General features: G+C 34.8%; 2 protein-coding genes across 7 annotated transcripts in view; both read left to right on the top strand.

The window, feature by feature from the left end:
• LOC131027990 (uncharacterized) overlaps window positions 1-14629 on the top strand; it is a 200942-nt gene extending 186313 nt beyond the window's left edge. The window contains exons 14-17 of one of the 6 annotated variants that reach the window (XM_057958097.2): window positions 3557-3749; window positions 3924-4042; window positions 13852-14002; window positions 14185-14628. In XM_057958097.2, coding sequence (XP_057814080.1) covers window positions 3557-3749; window positions 3924-4042; window positions 13852-13885 — 346 coding nt within the window. In that variant the 3' untranslated portion in view covers window positions 13886-14002; window positions 14185-14628. Of the gene's footprint in view, window positions 1-3556; window positions 3750-3923; window positions 9699-13851; window positions 14003-14184 lie in introns of those variants that run through there. The other 5 variants (XM_057958098.2, XM_057958096.2, XM_057958100.2 and 2 more) reach the window with 5 other exon arrangements.
• Window positions 3557-20202, top strand: part of LOC131027989 (uncharacterized) — a 119763-nt gene continuing 103117 nt past the window's right edge. The window contains exons 1-3 of the mRNA XM_057958093.2: window positions 3557-3625; window positions 14656-14901; window positions 16748-16937. Of these exons, the coding sequence (XP_057814076.1) occupies window positions 14671-14901; window positions 16748-16937 (421 nt within the window). The 5' untranslated portion in view covers window positions 3557-3625; window positions 14656-14670. The remainder of the gene's footprint in view (window positions 3626-14655; window positions 14902-16747; window positions 16938-20202) is intronic.

Below are 20202 nucleotides of genomic sequence, written 5' to 3' on the forward strand. Positions count from 1 at the left end.
TGCATATCTCTCTTCTTCTATAAACATATCCAATCAGAAAAACAAAAACAAAAAAATCAAGCGTCCATATTACAATAGGATGGAGAAGTCTGAAACTCCAATAGCAATAAGGAAAAACACACAACTTATGGAAATAGGGAAGACACAAGTACCAACCTAACATGTATACAGAATTGGAGAGTTCACCCTAAATTATGCTACCGTCGTAGGGAGGGAATATAGAAATGCTTTTTAGGCACCGCCTTGTTCTAATAAAAAATAATAATTTTGTTGAGGAAATACCGAAAGAGAATATTCTAATGTGTTGAACAAAAGATTCGATGTGTCAAGCCTATACTTGTATTGCCTGGAAATGGGACAGGACAGTTTTGTGGATTTTGTTGTAAGTGTTATATAGTATATACGCATGTTGATATTGTAAACAACAAAATTTGTTAATTTGTGTCAACTCTCATGTGAATCAATTTAATTCTAATGTAATGTGATATGTTTCTAAAGCATATATGGGGAATTCCTTATATCCGAATAATTAAAATTTTCCATATTTTTCAAATCACCCCTATTTTTGAATCATTGTCCCTTGCTGTCCTATAAAAAAGGCCTTCTGTCCCCTGCTGTCTTGAAAATGTGCCTTGTTGTCCCTTGCCATCCCCAGCCTAGAAATTCTGTGGAACATAGCTAATATCTATCAAGTGTGTATTTTCATTTTGTGATCAATATTTAGCATCTATGCTTAATGGTAATATATCTGGTATACATATAACACATCTAGATTTACATGGTTTATACTTTATAGTGTTGTCCATGGATGTTTCTTGGGATCCAAATTTGGTCTTCATTAAAATTTCAAGTTTAAATTCTTGTTGCATCACCATCTGTCACTGTTGGGTACACTAGATGCAATAGAAGTTGCTCATATGGCCCAATTTAATCCTACTTGCAGCATTAAAGTGGAAGCGGATGAAGTTATTGACATACCGATCAAACATATCTGTATGCAGATAATTCTACTCTACTAGGCGATCAAAGTTGGTCAAGCTCCTCATATAGTCAATATACTAGTGCTTAGGTTCAAAATTTTTTCTAGACTTACTTTCTGAGCTTGCCTTAGTGGATGTAATGTCCCCTTTACAGTACTAAAAGTGTTAGCTCAGTACTCATAGCCTATTCTTGTTTTTTCCATAGGCTAAGGGATGAGATAAGCCTAAGGGAAATAATAATAATATTTGAAGTGGGCTCAATCTCTTTATTTTCAATATGGCAAGTGAAATATTATAATAGGGCCTATGTAATATCTTAAAAAAAATGTAATTCAATAAGTATTATCAAATACCTTGAGGAAAAAAACTAAATTCAAATAGAGGGCCCAATAGGAAACTATAAAGAAAGACATTGCTCAAAGCAAATCACTTGAATTTTTTGTTTTACTTTTGTTTACAAATTGAAGATGATGAAAACCCTTGGCATGGGAGATCTAAAGGACAAAAATTCTCTTGGATCTGCTATTTTGAACGTTTCTAGCCATTTATTCATGGTGTCATTTCTAGCGATCATCATTAAGGTGCCAAGCATTTCATATTATTTGCTGCTGTCTGTGGGATATTTCAGCCATTGGATCTACTGTAATTCATGTTTCTGGCCATCATTTTGAAGGGGATTAATGGTGTTGCTGTTCGTGAGGGCATGGATCTACCAAACATCATATGTTGACATTTTTTGCTATTTGTTTACTACACCTAGAGTTTCGAGGTGTTAGATTGCTGTTACTAGTTGTTAATGGCTGATTGAGGAAGATTTCATACCTGTTGGCATCTTTTGCGGGTGTTTTTGTGCCTGTTCATGCACTTCCCAGCCACTGTTGTACAGTTTCTTCTCTAATTTTGCATTTTTGTCATCTATTTCAAGAGTTTGTACTGTTTCATATTGGTGTATACCTTGCTGGAAGTGAAACTGCTGGTAAAATAAATATTGATGCTTGCTCAAATTGCTTTTCAAAGGGATATTGTTGTTGAATATTTGTGATGGGATTAATTTATCATTTTGGGGCCTCATCTAATGATATATAGTTCTAGTATTTAAATCTCAAATCATTTCAAGCACCTGATCTCTTAGTTACTGATCTGGGTACGGATACGGATACAGAATCGCGGAATCAACAAATTTATTTTTTCCTTGGGTACAGGTATGTCCATATATATATATATATATCTGTTCAAACATCAAAATTATAAAATATAATTATATAAACTATCACTACATTTATTGATGATATAATTAATAAACTATACAATATGCTATATGCATAGTTTTTGGGTGTTTTCATTGTATTTCTACTGCCCTGAGAGAAACAAAAGTAATCTAGACTCTAGAGAGACTACGGAGTTATCAGGTTAAAGAGTAATCTGTGGGACCAACTGCAATATGAAAAGAGGGTATGTCTATCTACATCTACATCAACATCTCCTCACTCTGCATATCTAGTCAAAAGGAGACATTGGCACTGGCATTGACCCAGACTCTCAAAAACCTATTGAATTCCAAACTGAATCTACTTTTAATTTCCACTGTAAAACTTTTAGCTTGTTAAACACAGTCACCTTGACACAATCTCAGAGAATAGGAAAGCCATAGAAAAGCTGATGGGATTGCTGATTTTGACATTGGCTGATTCGCATGACCCACAGAGGACCCAGCTGCCTGGGAGGATCCCAGGTGGAATCCACGGGGGACCAGGCTTGGACCAGGGGCCGTAAGGAATCAGGACCCGATTCCAAGGCTGCCAGGGCGATTCCGGTAACTTAGTCTGAACTAAATAAAAAATAAGTGATACTCAGTTCATATATAACTTGTGATCTCTATCTTTCAATGTACATTTATATCCCCTTTGCAGAGGTTTAAGCCTATACATGAAGCTTTTATATCATTAAGAGCCAAAATCAAATTTCTTAAAGACTCATCTATGGAGCTGCCACAAAAACTTCATACTACCTGTGAAGTGTTTAGATCAGAAAGCTGCTGCAACATTAAGAATTTAAATTCCAGGAAGACAGGTTGTTTGCTATAGGCAACAGAGATACTTTATATTCAGGCACAAATTGGACTCCCAAAATTTGGATTATCATAGAAGGGAGATCCTGGTCCTGCAGGCCCCAGCTACCAGCCCCAATAATTAGCCTCATATTTCTCACATTTATAATGCAGTAGACAATGCATCTTGGTTACGTAAAGCATATATTGTGTATATTCTATTCAGAGTAATGTATGTGTCCTTCTAATTTATATGGATTTTAAATTAGAGTATGTTTTTGCACACTTTATAGTGTGCATGAGAAACTTTTCAATTCCCTTATATTTAAGGTTTATAGTAAAAGAATACACACAGCTTGTTATTTATTAGATGGTCAGGTCCTTTTTCTGGGCTTAATCTTCTAGGTTTTGATGCAAGTTCAAATTTTTTGTTTTCTTTTTAGCTAAGGGAATATATGTGTAAATGTGAAACAGGAGTACTGTAATAAACAATGCATTTTTTTAAACATACATTTATTTTTGGTTGCAGCAATTTTATTAATCTGTTCTTGAAATGGGTTTATCCTTTTGGACGGTTCCTAGTTGAGCTTTCAAGTCGGTATCCTCTTATTAGTGGCTTTTATAAACTTCTTGCCATTTGTATACATAAAGCTGAAGAGAGAGCATATTTTGGAAATTTGGAGTCCCTGCCAATCACAAAAATAACTCACAATGAAAATGAGGTATATTTGGCAAGCAAGAGGAAAACTTGTTTGATAAGTTGTAGTGAAGATTATTTGTTTGAGTCTCATATTATTTTATTTAGATTAGCTCTTTGTCTGTTGTTACTTCATGCAGCTGTGGATTGTTCTTATCTTTAGTCACTATATGCTAATAGAAGTTGTTCTCTATTACAGATTGAAAATCCACCTGCAGAAAACTCTTTGGTTGGGCAATTAGTGTCACAACAAGATCGAGATCTTTGCAAAAATTTATTTCGTAAATATTTACAAGAGGTGCTTGTGGCTAGTAGGAGGTATAAGCTTGAACTGTTTGCTTCATGCTTGCGCCTTTGCTTGTCTGCTCCTCCTCCTGTCATGGACATTGAATTCCTTGTGGCACCAACTATCAGTGCCCTGAAAATTGGACTAAGATATCCTTGCCTTTTTGTTTGCAATAGCGTAATCTTTTAATGTGGATTTTTCAGTAGTATGTTTTTATCTTTATATTTGTTTGTCTGTGATTTTCTGAACGAGTAATGATCCTCTATGGGTAAATTATGCTTAGTCCTATAGAGTCTACTAGCCAATCCAATATGCATCTTTTAATCAAAAGTGTTCTTTTTTTATTCCTTGTACTGATGCCATGTCTTTGGATTTCTTATTTATCTCTAAGCAAGCATAAAGAGCCTGTGTTTCTTTTCTAGTATTTATTTCTACCATATTGAATTTTCAGGCTGAAAACTTATTGACAATGCTTTATGCTTATAGTTAGTATTTTCCTTCTCTACAAATGATCTTGTTTGGAAATTTGAAAGTATCACATTGAGTCGTTTATGTTTTAAGGTTTTAGATGAAACAAAAAACAAAGTAAAAAAATAAAAAATCCTAGAAGAATGATAATATTTTTTATGCTAAGAAATCCTAATTGTCATTATCTATAATTAGGTTTGTATTTGAAGTCCTTGGTGCTTTTAGGTGGAGGCTAGCTTTGACATTCCACAGTCTTGTGTTCCTTGAAAATATGCGGGCTCAAGCTTGAGATTCAAAAACTCTTAGGTGCTTATTTGATGGGTTGTGACTGCTCCAATGTCGAGTGATTCCTTCAAAGGTTGTGTTGAGTGAAGTTTTGTATATAGTTAGCAGAATTTATTGCTGCAACCTAGTTCTTGGAACCAAAGTGATAGGAGAGTGGTTTGGATATGGGCTTGATATGGATGATTTGACCTTGAGAGGGCATGAGATCATTAAAATAATTAGCTTGGATGATTGGATTTTGATTTAGGTGGATATATGTTGGGTCGTGCTTTGGAGCAAGCTTTTGACATATCTCAATTTGCTTGGATGACATGAGGGAGGAGTGGTGTTTTGGTTTTGCAGTGTTGATTAATGCATGGATAGACTCTTTGAATTTCACACAGGGGTTAGGGATCCATAAAAAAATTAGGCACTTGTTTTCCCTCATAGGTAGACTTGTATGAATGATGGCATTAGCAGGGTATTCAATGTTCTTGATGGGCTTGGGATTGCTATATGGTGGTTTGTTATAGTGGTATCAAAGCTGGTGGTCTTGCTAGCTTGTGGTTTTTAGAGATAATCTTATCATTCAAAGTTTGTCATGTCACACATCCCAATAGCATAGAAAACAGATACTACTAGAGAGACTTTAAAAAATAGTTTCCGTTCCCTCAAAACCTAGTTCAATAGTTAGTTCGAGAGGGTAGAATTGAAAATCAGACTCGAGTGTTCCAGTAGTGGTAGAGAAGAATATATAGACAAAGACAAATATGGGTGATAGGACCAAAAGGAAATTTGATGTAATGCTAGACATGATGGCACATTTTCTCATGAAGACAGATGTGGTGTTGAGATTGACCATCAACAAATGACTTATTGCATGACATCAAGGGAGAGATAGGTCTTAGAATCTTTTGGAAATAGATGGAATTTTCACAGTTGTTGAGTAGCGTTCTTGGAACTTTTTCAGTATTATTGACCTTGATTGGATCAATTTTAATTTATCTGAATCACAATCCAATGTACAAGAGTGACTACTGAGAAAAGTCACACTTCATATTCATAATCTTTTGATTCTTTTTATAACACTCCCTGCAAATATCAACTTCATGTTCTATAGAGAACGAGTATGTTATTCGAGAATGCTTGATGATGAAGTAACATAGGAAAGGTTGGAGGACTTGATAATCTTGATGAAGGTGGTGGAATGCTAGATATTTCAAAGGGAAGTGCTAAGTTCCATCCATGCAAGAGTTGTTTGGTCATAAAGGTAGTTTCCCGAGCTTATTAATTTCTTCAATATTTATGATACCTAGACTTCAAACCATTTTGAATGTATTTGCCTTGTGTACCAAAAAATGTACCTAGTTGGAGCCCAAGACTTAAGGCCAATGTTATAAAAAAGGACAAAGATCTATTACAAATTTAAGTGTTATTTAATGAGATAGAACTACTTGAAGTCTTATAGGCAGAAGACAAGTATAAATAGTATGCAACCATACAAATGGTCATGGTGAGTCAAGGGCAGTTCGACAAGGCTAAAATTAAGGTAGTCATCAACAACAAGTCAAGCTCCTTTTCCCATTGTGTGCATTTTCCAAGCTTGATTTTTTATAACCACCTAGGTACAAAGTGGTAGTCAGATCCTTACAATTCCATTTCTTGTGCTTTACTTTTTTGCCAGGCCATTTCACCCTCTAAATTTCTCAAATTAACCTACCAAAAAGTATTATGTGGTTTGGTTGTCTTTTATGTTCGTGGTTCCATATGCCTCACAACATGTCACCACAACCTCCTTAATTGATAATTTTCCTCTCATGCTCAACTTTGCTAGCAAGTTTTCCTTTTGCCACAAGTAGTTGTGTTTTGGGGACTAGAAGAAAATAAGAATCAATGATATTGCCACCTATTCCTTTACCTATAATGTCGAGCCGGGTTCTTATAATGATTTCTATGGTGCTCTTTATTGTACCAACTATAGTCATGTTAACCTAAGAATTAATGTTGCTTTGATTAAAACTCTCAACTTGGAGAGTAGCATTCAATTGGTAACAATATAAATTTAAACAACATTAGGCATCTGATATTGGAGGAATTTATGGTTTGAAGTTCGAGGAATTTATGGTTGACCTTTTGAATTATATGCAAAGCTAGCAAGAATGCATTTGATCATCTGGTGCAAATTGAAAAATATTTGCAACACCTTATCAAGACAATCAATAATACTCTTTTATATACCATCAAGAAAAGGTATGTTGATCTCTTGCATGAGGGTATGGAGTCTTGGCCTTCAGCGATAAGACAAGTCATTAAGTCTGAGAGCTCAAGAGATGTACAACCTAGGGCTTGGATTGGAATGTGCCTATATTTAGGCCTAAAAAAACACACTTATTCTTCGACTGGCCTTGCACTAATGGATGAGGGAGAGTTCTCTGCCATAAACTTTAGCATGCCATATTGGTCCTATGCATTTCTGGAGGAGTGAAATGATGTAGGAACAATCTACAAAGTATGCACTATCAACCAAAGTACCTACTCTTGATAATATTGCTATAACCATGTTTATGAAATTCTTTAAATTGTGCAAATACTACAGTTGCTTTGTGTTGGAGTTATTTGTTCAACTTAACAAGCCCATTAATCACTTGCAAACAAAACACCTATCACAAATGGATCAAGCAAGATCAATTTTCTCAACAACCTGAGAACTGTATTGATGCACAAAAGATTTAATAATACAAATGAATACAATGAATGATCATCGAAAGGATAAAGAATCCCTAGACTAAACTCTAGAGCAAGATTAAATTAACTAGTGCCAAGTGTCACAATTATAATGAATGAGACAACATAAGCTATTATTCTCGTAATCTAATAGAAGATAAAGAGCACCAAAGTTTAGCTTAAATGAGTAAGGTAATAAAGTACCTAATTATATAATTAATTAAATAGCCGCAATTACTTCAACATCCTCCCTTAAGATTTACTTAGGGGTAAGCTACAGTGCTAATGATGAGTGCATGAATGCAAGTATGAATGAATCCTAACAACAAGGCTTGATTTAGGTACCCATGTACAAACCAATGTAGAATCTCACAATTGGAGAAAAGGAGAAAAATCTTGTGGGAAAAAATGCCTCCCCAAAAGAGAGAAAAGAAATAGAAAATATTACATGTGACTAAGCATGAAGGATTCAATATGTGTCCCCAAGTACTGAATCGGTCACATATGTACAATCAATATTCGCCCCGTAGGAGAGAAAGGAAGAGACGTTGTATCCTCCCATGATGAAGAAGCTCCATTGTCAAAAGTGAATGCTCAAAGACAAATGTTGTGAAGTTCTAGGAGCGGCAAACTACATCCCTCCTCTTAGGAAGAAACATATCCAATAGCCAAGATAGAAGCAGCTCCATGAAAGGATATGGAAAGAATAGTCTCATAATGTTTACCATGGAAGACTGCTTAATTTTCCACATGTTTGAATCAGGATTTGCGAAATCAACTAAAGAAAATCCAAACAATTGCGAAGATACCTAATGGACAACCTCAGAAGGCATTGATGAAAATGAGATGACAAAAATGCTGAAGTTGCCATCAAAGAGGAATGGAATATCCTTTAGTCATGTCCCCAATATTTGTAGTGTGAGATGTAACAAATAACCCTGAAATATCTAGCAAGTACTCATCCCACAATGCTAAAATTGGAAGGGAACAATGATCTCGTTGAACTGAATTGAACTCTGAAGAAGCAGGGGGTGTTGGAGGAGGCTGAACACAATTCTCAAGAATTGAGGTGGATGGCTGAAGCACACATAGGTTCAAGTCTCGTATATTTGATCCACTCTAGATGCATGAGATTGATGACCAGCCAATGGAACTTCAAGCTTGGTGGGAGCAAAATGAGAGGACTCAAAATAATCATGATGCATGATTAGCATTGCAAACTGCAATAAGCTCTCTACTATGCAGATCTTTGATGAACATTGAATTAGGGTTGAACTCGATTGTCTTGCTTGTTGCACTATGAGCGATATGGTAGACGGAAAGGAGGTTGGAAGATAATGAAGGGACACAAAGGACATCATTGAATGTGCCATCATGAACCTTGATAGACCCACTCCTAGTAGCACTCATGTAAGTGTTTTTACCCATCAAAATATATGGAAAAGTATGATGCTAGAAAGAAGAGAACATACCCATGGATGATGCCATATGATGAGATGCTCCAGAATCAAGATGCCACCTATTGGAACTAAATGTGTGTTGATGCAAAGAGAGCATGACCTTTAATCTTGTCTTTATACTTGCCATAGATGATAACCTGGAACGTGTAGGTCCTAAAGTGGTAGAAGAGGGTGAACTAGATGAAGGTGGCTGAATATTGTGCATCTATAGAAGATCCTTAAACTCATCTATTTGCTTTGCATAACAACGGTGCTCATCATGTCTTGTCTTGGTGCAATATGCACACTTTGGCATGTGCTTCCTAGATGAAAACCTTCCGGAAGAGGAATAGAATATGAGTCCTGTCCATCGGAATCTGTAGAAGATTGAGAATATGTGTGTCTCTGTTTCTTCTTTTGTTTCCTCATAGATGACAATGCAACTGAAACTTCTGATTTGGAACCCAAAAGTGAATCAAGAAGTGTCAACTTGGCCTATTCTCGTGTCTGGCATTCGTAAAACATCTCAAATGAAGGAAGAATGAAGGTTGCACCCAATGCATCCATGGTGGAATAAAATGTGGAAGGAAAGACCTAAAAGAGGCCTCGAAGATTTGATAGAATGAGAATACATACTCTTTGTCAGTCTTGTCCTTGCCACAAACTTGTAAAAGGGATATGATAGACTTGAATTTCTTTGGATAGTCCTCAATGGAGGAGAAGGATGTCATAACCCCTTTTGGACATTGGATTATTGTGATTAAATAAATACGATAATTAAAACATTTATTAATTAACATTTCATAATATTTGGAAATCGTCTCATTTATGAGACTTCATGATTTTCCTCTAATATATAATTATTAATTTTTATTATTTGTTATGATTATTATTTATGTTATATATGATCATTATTTATTATTTATATTGCTTAATATTAAATAATAATAATATAAGTAATATGAATAAATAATAATAATAAAATAAATACCCGGTGAGTGCATATGAGTAAAGATAATGCCAAATTGATATCAACAAAGAAGAATAATGAATGGAATGGTGCGATACTATACATATAATTATTGGAAACGTTTGACACTAGCTAATTAAATATGAAGACATTCAATTGGAATATTATTGACTTATTGATAGACAAGTTAGAAGAAGCCTAAATGAAGATAGAATGGTTGCCAAACATCATAGTTCGATGGCAACATCAATGAAGAAGGGAACAGATATCGGCTAAAGCATTGTATCGACAATTTGCATAGATCGATGTCCGAACTAATACAATCCCAGCTAGCAAACGGATGACAATTAATATCTATATTTGGAGAAGTAAGATATCATCTAAGACAATAACGATCATTAATAATGAATGGGTGCATTTACGAACCCAATTAGGATTAAGGCAGCGATTAAGAGAATTATGGAATGATACAAGTATAAAGGGACATATGAAGTGTCTTTCACGAAGTGTCTTGTCATTCCTCAAATAAGATATGAAAGGCATTCACAATCCCTCAAAACAAGGGGGGGGGGGGAAATATAACGGGAATTCAGTTTAGTATTGAATCTTAATCCAATCGGTCTTGCAGATTCAAGTGAAAGTTATTCACTAGCAAATAGAAAACAAAGATTGCATATTCATAAGGAAGCCATCATGAGTAGTGATCCAATATCACAAAATTCTTAAGACTTAAATCAGAAATAACATTAATTAGAGAATCGCCATTATAAGCATTTACATTAGACAAGCAATCGTATCAATTATGAGGTCTTATTGGACTGATCACAGCAACACTTTGCGTATTTATAAAGCAATATTAGACACAGCAATAGTCTATAAAGTTGGCAATGACTTATGAAGAATACGATCAGATGGTCTAACACAAGATACTTGGCATAAGCGGTGATTACTTGGTGAAAAGGTACGATTAAGGAATTGGAAGCCGACTTCCTGAAAGGCGACCTCATAGGAAACAGTAACTAATATGATAGAGGACAAATCAAATGGCACAGCGATAAAGTCTAACTCATCGTGAACCATGAAATTAAAGGAAAGAATTATCAAAACAGCGATTAATTATCCACATAAGGCGCAATTACCAAGAGTCAAATATTCGATTGTCAAAAGGGGCGATTTAGCAAGGAAGAGAGACACCACCTCTCATGAGGAGAAATGTCTCATTCATAAGTAAATGTACATTAAGGATATGTGGTGGAGTATGGGAATAAAAATAATATTTTAAAGAGAGTAGGAATTTTGTGGAGAGTAATAAAAAAATATAACAGAAGATTTCTATTAGTTATCTATTTCCAGAATTAGATCTCTCTAGTAGAGCAGAAGTTTGCAATATAGAAGCACATATCTCAAGTATATAAATCAGAAAAAGCTATCAAAATAAGTTCTACCCTCTTTTAAGTTCTACCTTCTGAATTACTTATAGAAATTAAGTTAAATATTAAAGTGAAATGTCCTCAGAATTGATAATATTTAATTTATAAATATATTATAATTCTCACTGTAAGTTGAAATTGTTGTCTCAGGACTGAATTAGGGAAAATCTCAAAGAGGGACATTACAAAGGAATTAGGTACCAAAGATGTCATATATGACTCAAGTCGAAGTGCCCTAAACTCATTAATTGTCCCAAAAGATCCTTAAACTTGACCCACATAGCTTGCGAACTAGTGCAAGACTCAAGGTTAAACACAAGATTATCTAAAATATGCATGGCAATCAAATCCATAACCTCTTCCATCTTGTTCATATGCTAAAAGATCTCAAACTTACAGGTCAAGGTAGGTGGGTTTTCATCTAAGGTGGACCATAAACCTCTAGACATTAGCAATTTGGTCATCTAGGTTTTCTTGGTATGATAGTTATGGGCCATAATTTTCTCAAAAGATTGTTCAGCCTTTGGAATTGGAGTACCTTGTGCAAAATCTAGAAAAATGGATGACAGATTTGGAAAGATCATAGAACCAGCTTTCCAACACCTACTTGTTCGTAAAATACGAAGTCTATATTGCAAAATATGGCATCAAAAGTGCAAAAAAAGATCTGAGTTCAAAGGCATGTAGCAAAAAACAAGAGCAAAATCCACAAAAAAATAGCAGCAGCACTAGATTGGGGTCAGAACCAACTTTTTGGCAATATCTTGTTTGTGTGATTTCAACCTTTTATGCAAAAATTCTGTCCGATTTACTGAAGAAGGTTAAAATGGCTTGGAGGGCTTGTAGGATGTTGATGTGGCATGTCATATTGTTGATATCAATATGATGTAATGTTGCGAGGAAAAATTCTTTGTTGATAGAAAATTTGATCGGCAAGAAAACTCTGCCTAGAATATTCCAAGAATATATTGTGCAAGTTGTTGATTGGGTGAATGAGTGGCATTGACGTGGCAACGGACGCTAGTCAAAAGGTGATGTCAATACTAGTGTTGCATATGCAGGAATGATGGTGTACGAAATTTATGGTGGTTGCACAATTTTCTTTTTAATTTTTTTTGCAAAAAGAATATTAAAATCTACACGTGAAGGTTGGAGCAGCTGCGCAAAACCAATATGGCTTTGTACAAAATTGTAGGAATACGGATCTGTAAAATTTGTACAAAAAAGTATGGATTTACAGTTTGTACACATTTTAAAGCCCCAAAAATGCCTTGATTTTCACAACCACGAATTTTTGTGATTTGATAGGCAATCTTGGGGTCTTTGCTTGCTGCGAGTTCAATGGTGAGGTCTGTTTTGCTCGAAAGTGTCTATATTTTTGATTGACCCTCAAATATTGCCTTGATTTTTGTGCCCTTGGGAAAAATTGCCCAAAACTTCAAATGCTCAGATTTTGATGAAACAATAGCTGATCTATAGATTTTGGGATGTTTTGGACATGATGGCGATGTCCATTTGAGCCCAAAGCGCACCTTAAAATCGCTTAAGGTTGGATCTCTCAAAATTTGGATAGGAACTTAGCAGATTTGAAGTTTGATACCACGTTGGAGTGATTTGTTCAACCCCACAAGCTCATAAATCACTTGCAAGCAAAACACCTATGACATATGGAATTCAAGCAAGATAGATTTGCTCAACGACATGAGAATTTTATTTATGCACAAAAGATTTAATGATACAAATGAATACAATGAATCCTTATAGAAAGGATAAAGAAACACTAGACTAAACTGTAGAGCAAGAATAAATTAACTAGTGCCAAGTGTCACAATGAAGGAATAAGACAACATAAGCTATTATTAGCCCAATCTATAAAAGATTAAAAACGCCTAGGTTTTGCTTAAATGTTTAAAGTAGTGAAGGATCTAATTATATAATTAGTTAGATAATGTCCAGATTGCTCCAACACTTTGTATGTGGTTCAGGTAGTTGTGAATGCAGATGGTATATTTATGGATGTAGCTCTTTATAAAATGAAGACCAAGTTAAAGCTCTTTAATTTGAAAGATTCTCAATAAAATATGATTTTCTTGTAGGGAACTACTTGCCTTTCCATGTATGTGGGTTCTCTTTGTTGTTATGAGTTTTAAAGATTCTCAATAAAATATGATATTTTTGTAGGCAACTCCTCGCCTCCACATGTATGTGGGTTTTCTTTGTTGTTGTCAGCAGTTGGACAGTATTTGTTTTTTAATTTTTTTGTAAAATTTGCTCTTTCAGTGAATGTTCTGAGTGTGTTTTTTTGTTTTGTATGGGGACTGATGCTGATGTAATTGTATTAATATGAATACTTGAATTTTCAAAAAAATAATAGTAATCTTCTCCGCTTTGCTTACTGTGAAGAAGAACTATTGTCTCAAGGTTGTCATTAGCTGTTGATGCACTTCTAAATGCTTTTGTCTAGCTTAGGATAATGCGATGGTTTCCAGTTTTCTTTCAAGATCTTTCCCTTTATTTTCGAGGTTTAAGCTTTGGAGGTGATGCAGCATGTTGGAGGTTCTTTCTAAAGATATTACCTGAGAGGCTTGGGAAAATTCCAAAATCTATGATACTTGATGACAAGTAGAGTCTGCAAGGAGTTTATTTCAGCACAATGCATCCAAAGCTTTGATCAACATAGAACATTTAGCACCGATGGTACAGTTTATTTTTATCAAGTTTTTCTGTTACTTTATGTTTTAATAGTTGAGAAATCTCCCTGAGTGTCAAATTTCAGAATAAATATATATAGATAGGCTATAAAACAAGTGTAATAGATTTTCATACACACAAATTTCTGAATAATTATCGATCTAGCATTGATATTGGAATGTATATAGGAATATTTCTTTTGCATGCTGGTTTGGACTCAAAGTAAGCCCACTTAAGTTATCTTTGAAGCAAATTCACATGCAAGTTTTGGAACAACACATAATCTGTTGGGTTCTAGAACAAACCTTTTGTAAGTATAATAGTATAATACGAAGGTAATGGAAGGATCACAGGATTGCTGTGAGTGCCAGGTTAATTCATTTACAGTGTAAATGGTGTATTTGCAATTAGTTTAATTAAAATGTTGCAAATGCAATTTCCAAGTAATCACTGTCGGGGATCTGCCTGCAATAATGAATACTGATGTTTAGAAATTTATTCACAATAATGGTTGATGATGAGAAATGCTTAAGTCATGACATCTAGTTCGTTTACATTATATGTGGGTTTGTTGAATCAGCTTCCCTCACAAATGTTTGTGAGGACAATGCAGTATTAATAATTGATTTATGTTTATTTATTTCCTTGACTATATCAAGCATTTTCCATTGGCAATGGTTGCAATCAACTCTCTTGAGAATTGGCATCGACTTCATCCAAAGAAGCTTGAACCATGGCTTCCACATATTATTCCATACTTCAATCCTTATCTGGTTCAGTCTGATTCAAGAGAAGTGACTACAAGTGCTGCTTCAAGAAGTATTTCTGGTGCCAATCGATTTTCATCTAGTCGCATGCGCAGAAAAATTGCTCGAGTTACAGAAACACATGGAACTCAAATTCAGGTTGGCATACTTTTCCTATCCCTTGCTTAATTACATAATAACATTTTAAAGCCAATACATTTCATCGAGGATTTATTAGTTGCTGTAGACTGAATTCACAAGTCAGGTTGTGGTTCTAGCATGCAATTTTGGATGACTAGTGTACTCCATTCTTGCTCGAAGTTTTCCTTTAATGTAAAAGTTAAATCTCATTGTTAGAAATTTGTTGAAGGTTGGAGGTCAGTAACTTTAGTTCCTTCTGCTTTTATCAGCTTTGTTGTCTTATTCCTGGAAATTGTAGGATATTTGAATTGATATGGAACACAGACAAATTCTTTGCGAACTGGCATAGGTTCAGGAAGTAATTGGAGGAAAACAAATAATATTGAGTTCACTGCTGGTTTGTTCAGTTGAATTTTTCCTGCCGGTGATCGCCACTTTGCAATCCAGTCATTTAATTTCTCATTCATTCTGTTTGTTAGTGTTCTCCAATTTGCTCTTTTCTGTTGTCTTGGAACTGGTGGAAAACCAGGTTGTTTGTTTCGAATTCCAGTAAACTTGATACTGGCTTTTATTTCTTCCTGGGTATGATTTTCGCATCGCAGTTCTATTATAATATTATCTGTTTGGTTTTGCTATCTATGCATGTCCTCCTGAAGGGTTTATCTATAGTTGGGTTTTTCTTGGTATGTGAATTTCAATTTAGCACCATTCGTTATATCTGCAGTTGCTTTTCAATATAAAGATTGTATGAATATGGTGGGATGGCCAAGCCATTAGAACTTATGAATCAACGAGAAGAAAAGTTTAGACATCTGGATGATGTGAGAATTGACATTGGACAAATTTGTGACTTAAAGAAACACAAATTATCAAATAATTATTTAAAGTAACTTTCATTTTATTTGTTTTGAATGAGGATATTGGAGCTCTACACGTCAAGCTTATGAAAAATTAGTTCACTGGTGATAATAATGTAAAACAGGAGACAGAATAAGCTGAATATTGATAATTTTAAGGTGAATTCTTTTGATAGGGAAGGCTGACCTTACTACTAAAATTCATTGTCTATATATCAAATAATATTGGTGTGCTTTATTAGTATTCTGTCTTTGAGGAAACACTACCCTATCCTGCAAATGTGAACTTTTAACCTCTAGGAATTAAATTTTTTGCAATCAGCCCAGAAACAAACAATATTCAATAGTTGTGTTGAGCACTTAAATATATAACTTCATTTGTTTAATCTTTATTTTGTTTCTTTGACTCCTGCAATTATTTTGTTGTTGTGAGGAGTGATAATCAATTCAAAATGATTTTTCCTTTTGTGGATGATGCCTTCATGGTTGGATGAAAAGTGATTTTTTTTCGAGTGTTTGAATGATTTCTGTTTTCTGTTTGCATGATTTTTGTTTTATGTTTGCATGATTTCTGTTGTGTCTCCAACATTTATGCTAACTATTTCATATAGTATTTGATCTTGAATTTGACTGGTCTAATATTATTTAAAGATTACTACAATTGTTTGAGATATTAATCTTTAAGTTTAAAAGTTGAAGTTTTAAAACCCTAAAATTGTTAAGCAGATATTGCCCCTCAAAGTGCTTGGATTCTTAATGTTGTCTTACCTTGACTTGGTTTGCACATTTTAGTAGAATGGTATTTTTTTCACAGTGATTATAACCATTCAGTCAAATAATGTAAAATGTGTTCCTCGAGACAAAGCATTGGATGTAGGTACCTTCTACTTTTGTAAAATACTGAGTAAGTTCATTCATTTCTTTGATGAATCTCTTGCTGGTTCAGGATGTTTTTTGGTAGTTTAAGTTGTCTACATTTGTTTTCCTGATCTTCTTGTATCATACAGATGGGCTCGTTTGAACATATTCAATTACGTGTTCAAAAGTTTCTTGGAAAAATAGGTGGTCAAAGTCACCTTTTGGTACCAGACATTAATCTTCTTCAAGTGACTGGAGTGGGTGGATTGGCTTGGGATACGAGAAACCAAGTGAGGTTTAATCTTCCTTTTAGGGATATTAAACCTGATATCTGGCTTGGTATGCTTCCTATTTGATATTCTTTTTACAAGTTACATTACAAAAATCTTGAAAATGATTAAGAGTTGACCTGATATCATTGGCTTGGAATTGTAAACAAAATTGACAAATGCAGTATAATCCATGATCTAATAAATTTTGATTGGCTAACTAAGTGCATTGCTACCAGTCACGTGGGATCAGACCACCTATGATCTTCATGATTTATGTAATCTTATATAATAGTAAGTGTGTGAGAGGGCATGTTAGAAGAGTTATACTATTCAGATGCCCCTTTTTTTGATCTTCATTTTTGTAGGCAAATAACATTTTTAATATTTGAAATTTAAAAATGAGATGCATTTTAGGGCATATAGAACAGACACAAGGCATGCTGAAATTGCTATTATGATTTGTTAAATTAATATAATATCAAACAGTCCAACATTTAGTTGGTCATTTTATCTCTTATTATTATATGAAAAGTGGATGTATATAATGTTTGGCTGATGTTTCACCTTTAAAGGGTATGCATTGTGGGGGACAAAAAGAAATCCTGGACTTTGTGGATAGGTGAAGAATAGCTACTAAAAAATTAGATAAATAATATTCAAAAATTACAAAAACAAAAACTAAATAAAATATATAATACAAACAAAGAAGCTGAAAGTGAAATTAACATCAATGTACCAACATGGCATGACATTACAAAGGGCTGAAAATGCAGATTTGAATAACAATACAATTGTAGAGTTGCATATGTTATTATACCAATGACCACCTATAATATTGAACTTTGGAAATTGAAATCAGAGCTTTAGTGTAATGATTATCAACAGCACATCTGAAAAGTTAGGAAATGAACATTGAAAATAAACCTTTCCAAATGATAATACCTGGTTGCATTGAGTAGCAACAAGCTTGGGCATTGAAGTCATCATGAGATGAATATCATATCCCAAATTTTTTTGTGCTATTGGAAATCTCAGAACTCATCTAACTCTTGCAGTGGGAACCCAACCAATCCTAATTATACATCACCATCTGTGTCTATCTAGCTTGGCTATGCCTGAGCTATATATGTCATTGTGCTGTGTATCCGTCCTAGTGCTTATTTCCCTTAAAATTGATGAGAGCAAGGTGTTATGCAAACAATACTTTTGATCTTCTAAATATAGAACTTTGAAAGACATGAAAGAAATACGTGCAACCCCCTTACGTTTGCAGATCCCTCAGTTTCATCACTTGGATAAACATTCTCACAACCTTTGCAGTTTACAAGATCTACCATTTCGATTACTACTCATAGCAAATATAAAATCTCCAATTTGCTACAAGAAATGGATTCAATATTAAATTCAGTTACGTGGTCTGCTAAAAAGAAGAGGAAAATCTACTCGAGACACTAAATAAAGAAGAGGATCCAGATATACAAATGTCAACAAAGAAAAAAATACTAGTATTGTAAAAACAGGATCATAGTCCAAAGTAGGAAGCATATTTAGAATGTTTAGAGAAACAAATGGACATTTTATACCCAATTCAAATAAAATATCTGTTTTGTAATATTTGGGAGACAATGCAAATGCAACTGTAAAGAGATGAAAGGATGTGGTTGGCTTGTTCTAGTGGTCAACAACTTATTTTTCACCTTTGGTAAAAATGTTTCTCTAAGATCATTCACCTTTATGCTATTATGGCTTTTACTTTTCTGTCATGGAGTCCATGTCATCATTGTAGCCAACATATAATGTCTATTGTTATGTTTGATAGTATAGGTTAGCCGACAATGTATGAATTGGTCGTATTAAGTTGTTTGTCATTCTCAGGTAGTTATAAGTGTTGGTTGGTTGACAGTTGTGTTGGTCTTGGCAACCGTTGGATCCTTTAAATATATTGTGCACATCAAGGAAGTTAGTATGATGTAGTGGGATGAATTGATATCCTTGGCTGACCATCTCTAGTCTTCTGTATAATAATTTCATGTTCTAATAAAGATATCTTTTACTCCTGTATTTGGTATGCATTGTCATCTTTATTATTACTTCATGTACTTAGTTTATCAGATAGCAGTAAATATTTGGCGTCATTGCCTTAAAATAAATCAAGTTAGCTTCGAGTGATTCATGCCCTTAGATCCCAATAAAGGCGAGAAGAGGCCATAGGGTGGTCAAGACCAAGTTACCAGGCGATCTTTAAGGATTGTAGAACAAAGAGAATGAAGAAGAAGATTACGAGAAACATTTGAGGAAAATTCAGGTGGATGATCAGACAATCTATTCATACAATCAATATTGGATGAGGAGTTTGAAGAGGGAAATCCTGAACTCAGACATATTTCGCTGTCTATCCATCTTAGGGGAACCGAGAATTGGAGGATTCGAACTGCAAACCCCCAGATGGGGAGGGAGCACACGAATGAGTCAAAGCGTGAAAGTACATGGAGTGTTGGAGAGGCTGGAGGTGACAGTGTAGAGGATGCGAGCGTGGCCAAGAGTGTAGGGAAAGCACCAGAACGTAGCGATCGAAACAATCCACCTATGTTTGGCACACAAGGCTATTAGTAGGTGAGAAAGGTGGTGCCTCCTTTGACAAGGCCAAATGTGGATCAGCAGAAATGTCAAGTTCACAAGGAATGGGTTAGAGGATCCTATGAGGCACTGCAAGACGTGTGAGATCATCTGAATAGCAAGTGGTCAGGAGGACAAGGACTATTGACTGAGAGTGTGTAATGCCCCCTTGTAGTAACATCCATACCAAGCCGTTACCGATTATTGATAAAGTGATTAGCATTCAAGCAAGGAGTTGTTAAGAAACAAGTTAATGTTAAACATGTACGATTAAGGAGTCTAATTAACAAACATAAACCGATCCATACATATTGAGAAGAGATGCGATTAAGAAGCATCATGTCTATTAAGAATCCAAGAGATGCAACTCTTAACGTCTCAAGTTATATATTGGAAATCTATTCCACTTCAGCAATCATGGTGGAATTTATCTCTTGTTATTAACCCCTTTTGGATCAGGACTAGAGAGTAGTTGTAGGCACACGCCCGGTTGCATAAGGAACAAGTCAACAATCAGAGAGGGCACCAATTTGCATAATTACATTGTTAGTTTGGAAACAGCATTGTTATCTATGGTTGCAAGCATAAACCTATACATCAAACACAGCAACCTATCAACACAGAATTGATGCTATCATCTATATCTGCATATCCTTATGGAATCAGACGTAGTAGTAGTTCAAGGAGGCCCATTGCTCATTCTCAGCATAACAGAA

This window comes from Cryptomeria japonica, chromosome 5 (assembly GCF_030272615.1).
Source record: "Cryptomeria japonica chromosome 5, Sugi_1.0, whole genome shotgun sequence".
In the NCBI taxonomy this organism is placed as follows: Eukaryota; Viridiplantae; Streptophyta; class Pinopsida; order Cupressales; family Cupressaceae; genus Cryptomeria; species Cryptomeria japonica.